This window comes from Propithecus coquereli, unplaced genomic scaffold (assembly GCF_000956105.1).
Source record: "Propithecus coquereli isolate 6110/MARCELLA unplaced genomic scaffold, Pcoq_1.0 Scaffold40, whole genome shotgun sequence".
Lineage (NCBI taxonomy): Eukaryota > Metazoa > Chordata > Mammalia > Primates > Indriidae > Propithecus > Propithecus coquereli.
In genome coordinates, this window is record NW_012149730.1 from 1,682,184 (window position 1) to 1,688,395 (window position 6,212).

General features: G+C 33.6%; 1 protein-coding gene across 1 annotated transcript in view; it reads left to right on the top strand.

Annotated features, from left to right (window-relative positions):
* The window catches only part of ARL6 (ADP-ribosylation factor-like 6), an 81,448-nt gene extending 75,809 nt beyond the window's left edge, over positions 1–5,639 (top strand). The window contains exon 6 of the mRNA XM_012652801.1: positions 5,449–5,639. Coding sequence (XP_012508255.1) covers positions 5,449–5,639 — 191 coding nt within the window. The remainder of the gene's footprint in view (positions 1–5,448) is intronic.
* Positions 5,640–6,212: the final 573 nt, after the last annotated feature.

The window sequence follows — 6,212 nt, forward strand, 5'->3', positions numbered from 1 at the left end:
TAAGAAAAATTACATACCTTCATTTAAAAATACCTTATTGCAAAAATGTTAATGATTATTTGAGGCTTCAGCTAGTTATAATCATTTTGCTAGGGGAAGGTCTTGCCTTCATATTGATGGCTGCTGACTGATCAGGGTGCTAAAGATTGGGGTGGCTGTGGCAATTTCTTAAAATAAGACAGCAATGAAATTTGCCATGTCAGTGGACTCTTCCTTTCACTGCTGCTTAATAGCATTTTAACCACAGTAGAATTTCTTTCAAAATATGGGGTCAATTTTCCCAAACCCTGCTGCTGCTTTATCAACTAAATTTAAATAATATTCTTAATCTTCTGATGTCATTTCAACAGTGTTCACAGCATCTTCAAGAAGAGTAGATTCCATCTCAAGTAACCACTTTGTATTGCTCACTCATGAGAAACAACTCTTAATCCATTCAAGTTTTATCATGAGATTGCAACCATTTAGTCACTTCTTCAGGCTTTGCTTTTAATTGTAGTTCTCTTACTATTTCTACCACAGCTGCAGTTACTTCCTCCACTGAAGTCTTGAACCCCTCAAAATCATCTCATGAGGATTGAAATCAACTTATTCCAAATTCTGTTAATGTTGATATTGTGACCTTTCCACATGAATCACAAATGTTCTCAATGGCATCTAGAATGGCAAATCCTTTCCCGAGGTTTTCAATTGACTTTACTCAGATCCCTCAGAGGAATCACTACCTATTGCAGCTGTAGCCTTAAAAAATATATTTCTTAAATAATAAGACTTGAAAGTTGAAATTAGTCATTGATCCATGGGCTGCAGAATGGATGTTGTGTTAGCAGGCACGAAAACAACATTAATCTCCTTGTACATCAACATCGGTGCTTCAACTTAAAGTCACCAGCTGCATTAGCCTCTAACAACAGTTAGCCTGTCCTTTTGAAGCCAGGCATTGACTTCTCCTCTCTAGTTATAAAAGTCTTAGATGGCATCTTTTTCCAGTATGGGGCTGGTTCATCCACACTGAAATATGCTATTTAGTGTAGCCACTTTCATCAATGATCTTAGCTAGATCTTCTGGCTCACTTCCTGCAGCTTCTACATCAGCACTTGCTGCTTCACCTTGAACTATTATATCATGGAGATGTCTTCTTTCCTTAAACCTATGAACTAACCTAAAATTTAGCTTCCAACTAAGCTAACTAGGCTAGCTTCCAACTTTTCTTCTGCAGCTTCCTCACCTCTCTCGGCCTTCATAGAAGTGAAGAGACTTAGGATCTTGCTCTGGATTTAGGGTTTGGTAATGTTGTAGCTGGTTTGATGTTCTATCCAGACCACTAAAACTTTCTCCATATCAGCAATAAGGTTGTTTCACTTTCTTATAATTCATGTTTTCACTAAAGGAGAACTTTTAATTTCCTTCAAGAGTTTTTCCTTGCATTCACAACTTGGCTGTTGGGCATAAGAGGCCTAGCTTTCAGCCTGTTTTGGCTTTTGACATGCCTTCTTCATTAAGCTTAATCATTTCCAGATTTTGATTTAAAGTGAGAGACATGCAACTCTTCCTTTCACTTGAACACTTAGAAGCCATCATAGGGTTATTAATTGGCCTAATTTCAATATTGTTGTGTCTCAGGGAATAAGGAGGCCTGAGGAGAGGAAGAGAGACGGGAAAATGGCTGATCAGAGGAGCAATCAGAACACACGCAACATTTATTAAGTTTGCTATCATACAAGTGTGGTTCATGGTGCCCAAAACAATTATAACAGTAATATAGAAGATCACTAATCACACATCACCATAGCAAATATAATAACCAAAAAGTTTGAAATATTGTGAGAATTACCAAGATATGACAGAAACAGGATGTCGACACATGCTTTTAGAAAAATGATGCCAATAGACTTGCTCACTACAGGGTTGCCACAAACTTTCAATTTGTATTAATAAAAAGTGTGGCATCTGCAAAGCATGATAAAGTGAATGCAATGAAAGGAGGTATGACAGTACATATTTCCCCTTGCCCATATTTATCACACTGTCTTGGAATCCCACAACTGTTGCTTGGTTGTATGTTTCCTGCTCTGAGATGGAGCTTCTTGAGGGTAGATCACAGTCTGTATTTCAGTTCTGAAACACGTTGCCTGGAAGAATTGAATAAATGTTTATTGAATGGGTGGATGGATATAAAATAACTTTGCAAATAGGATATTGGGGTTTTTGTTGTTGTTGCTTTGATTTTAATATATATATTCTTACCACCACTTTTCCCAATGAAGTTTGAAGCAGCTAACACTAGTGGATGAATACCAAGTCAATGATCTTTAGGTTTTATCTAGATATTCATTTAAGAAATTTTCGTTTTCTTGATTTTTTGAAATGTGCAGTGATTAATAAGCTTTTTAGTAAATATTTCATTTATTTATTTATATTTATTTATTTATTTGTTTATTTATTTATTTCTCTGCCTTCCTGAGCTACTAAGGAAGAGTTTTGCCAGTGGCTACTTGTTAAATTTCATTCAAAGATACATCTTGTTCTAACCTAGATTGCATTTTATTCATATTACAGAGAACAAATGTAGTCATAGAATATAGATAAGTGGTAGAAAGAATTAGAATGAAAATGATAGAACTCAAGTGAGTAAATTTGTTTCCATTTCCCTCTGGTTGCATTATGGCTAATACTTTCATAAAGACAGATATTATGCTATGATGTGGTCAGCTACTTCATTCGATGATGTACATAATTGATCATTTGAAGTGGAGTTCCTGTTGAACCAGATGGAAGTGGAATCATCATTCTAATTTTTTGAGTTATTTAAAATTAACACCAACTGTGAAGTTTATAAAAATCAATTTGTTCATTTAATTGTGTTCTAGACTTGATAATTCAAAGAAGCATGTCAATACATTTACCTGTATGGAAAGTAAACCAAATGACCTATACGGAAATGACTACTTAGAGTTGCTTATTTAGGGAACTGAATAAAAGAAAAATAAAATATAAGATAGAGAACACAGAAAAAATGAAAACTTAAGAATGATTATTAATATGAAATCAATTGAAAACCATCTTTTTACTTTGATATTTGAGTCAAAATATTTCTATTGAAAGTTTATGATAAATATCATTCCTTTTGCTTATTGTCTTTTGCTAAACAGAGTGCTTCTGCAGTATCTCATCAAATCCCATCATAACGGGGTCTTAGATAGAATTACTGTCCTCTGGGAGTCAAGTACCCAGTATCTTTTCCAGTAATTTTCAAAGTGATAAATAATAGTGAAAATGTGTTCAAGTACATTAAATAATACTTATTACATCTTTTCATGTTGATTAAAAAAAGACATATTAAACACACACACACACACACATACACACATTTCAGCATCCCCAGCCTCATTCGTGACACTTCCAGAGGGCAAAAGGGTAAAAATTTCCAGTAAGGGAAAAAACTAATAGAACCCAACTTCTTGTCCTCCATTTGACCTCTTTTCATAGTTAACTCCTTTTTTCCTTTACCAATGAAAAGTTGACTAGAATTGAGGAAGGAATTCAATTGGTAGGATAGAATGATGAAAATATTTGATGTCTGGTTTTTTTTCACTATTTGAAAAGCCAGTTAAGTTATAGTTTGAAGAATTTTTACAAATTTTCCAAAATGAAAGTGGAGTCATTGAGAAATGTACTTGCCACCTGTTTAAAAAAAAAAATAAAAATTTATATAATCTACCATAACACTTGTTAACATATAGGCTCCATATGAATTTATTGTTACTACATTTAGCCATATTTTAAAATGAAAATTTCAGAAAGTTTGTTAATGATATTATTTCAGAATGGAGTAAGATTTCCATAGATAAGTACATCAAGTTTATATTCACCATTATATTCATTACTTCATCACTCCAGGTTATAATCAAAGTGAATATATTTCTCTTCTATTCTATGGAAAGAAAACTCATGTAAGAGAAATAATGTTAATCTCAATTTTAGATTATGTAAAGTCCCCATGTGAAAACAGTGGTTCATCTTATATGACAGCATGTAGCATTTCCAGCTGCTTTCTCTCCCTAATCAAAACATTTGCTCACAATAGCAGCTGCCTCTGTGCTTTGTTTTTAAACAATTTCCAAGAAATCAAACTGGGAACAAAGTGTCCATAGTAAAGGATCTCAGGCTTCTGAGACATGTATGTTATAAAATATCGAAATAAAGAAAAGGAAGCCAATTCACAAGCCATTTTTTATTTTTACTGTAAAGCTTTGTTTCATGAAGCCCTAAGAAACAAAATTTATAATCAACACTAATATAGTACAGTCCAAAAATAACTGTTCTTTATAGAATAGGTGCATTTAAAATTGTATACTAGAAATGCATAATACAGTAATAGTCCAGGTACTCAGATGAAATATTTTGGGAAAATAGAATACAGAGGCTGAATTTCTCATCTAATAGTAAATTAGAATTTTGAACCATGATCTATGTCATGCTTATGAAGCTACATGAATAAAAGTTAATATTCTACATATGTCTTTATATTTCAGATAGCATTTGACTTAGATAAAGAACACATCAAACTGAATTGGTGTGAACAACTATTTTGGAATACATTTTATAATATGTGTTTGCTAAAAACATCCTCCTTCTATGTGTATACTTTTAAGAATGCAACATTTAAATATTAGCAAATTTTGCACTGTTTGAAAGTACATATTTAATTTTTAATGTTAATGTTATATCTTTGTAAAGAACTTATTTCTCTTTGTATCATTATATCAAAGGGAGAAAAGTGTAAATGTAATTTAGGTCAAACTAACATATCTTACTTAATTTAAGCATTAAAGATGTATATTTGAAAGATCTCAATCTCCACATGTTCTGCAAATAAAACCAGAAAAACAGTACAATAAAACGTCATGCATCCCACAGAGGTTGGAATAACCAATTACTTAAAATTTACCATCTGTTCTCATTGAAGCAACAGGACAGGCATTTATTTCCCTGTGTTATAAACCATGATAATCAGAAAGTAACAGAAATAAATGCTAACATCATTTTTTCCCTTTCTTATTTGCTGTGGTGGTTCTTAATGAAAACTTTAGAATACACACAAAAGAAAGGGGAGGGTATTCCCCCACCCCATCTCCCAATTGAGTGCCTATATTCAGTAATAGCTTTTTGCTGCCCTAGGCAGCATGACATTGCCTCATTCGGCCACGCAGAGCTATTATTCTAGGAGGCAGCTAGTGAAATGCCCCAATCCATCTGCTTGCTTTTTCACGGGCTGGTGCTTTCCTTGATGTTGACAGCTGTCTTAATATTCCTGGGCCACCTGCCACACAGTAAATACTCTGCTCTAAGATATATACAGAAGTTTATTCCTCTGGTGGACTTTTCAGTACAAAAAAACTTAGCATTTCTAAACTACTCTTGCATCCTATTTTAAATGCTTCAAGGATCAGCACTTTCAGGTTATTCTCATACTTTTGAGGAATACAGTACTTATGATTGGGGAATGGCAATTCGGTTACAGTGTGATGAACCTCAGGTTTTCTCATTGATCACAAATTATGAATTAGTCTTTTTGTGGAAGTCAGGTGGTGGCAAGAGGCAGCGAAGAGAACGTATTGACAGTTATCTCCTCTAGTGAGCCTTCTAGGAGCCCTCTAGACTAAGTTGGGGACCTACAATTGCCCCACAGAAAGATTCCCTCTGTCTTACCTTATTTGCTCATCTGTTTCCCCCATCAAACTTGCTCCTTGAGGGCAAGCACTTGGTTCTTATCCATCACTGTACCTCTATCTGTGGGAATCAGCATATAACTGACACATAGTGGGTACTTGAGGACAGATCCAGATTTTGTGGCATCTGAAGTTTTTATAATTTGGGGGGACCCTCTTTAAAAAAAAGGGATTTAATAATAGGAATAAAAATTAGATTAAAATGAATATTTATATACAGAAAAAATAAATTATGCAAATTACCAATTTTTGAAGATTGACTAATACTATAAATGTAACAGTCTAGAAAAACAATGTATTTTTTATTATCAGCCTGGCTCACCTTTACAATTTTTTTCTTATATTGTTGGTAACATTCTCTTTGATAGTCTTTCATACAATTTTCTAATATTATTTTCTATGCAAAATAATGAAAAGACAATTCAATCTTTCCTCTAGTTCAGTTGATCTTTATTATTGATCGAAAGGCTGTGTAAACA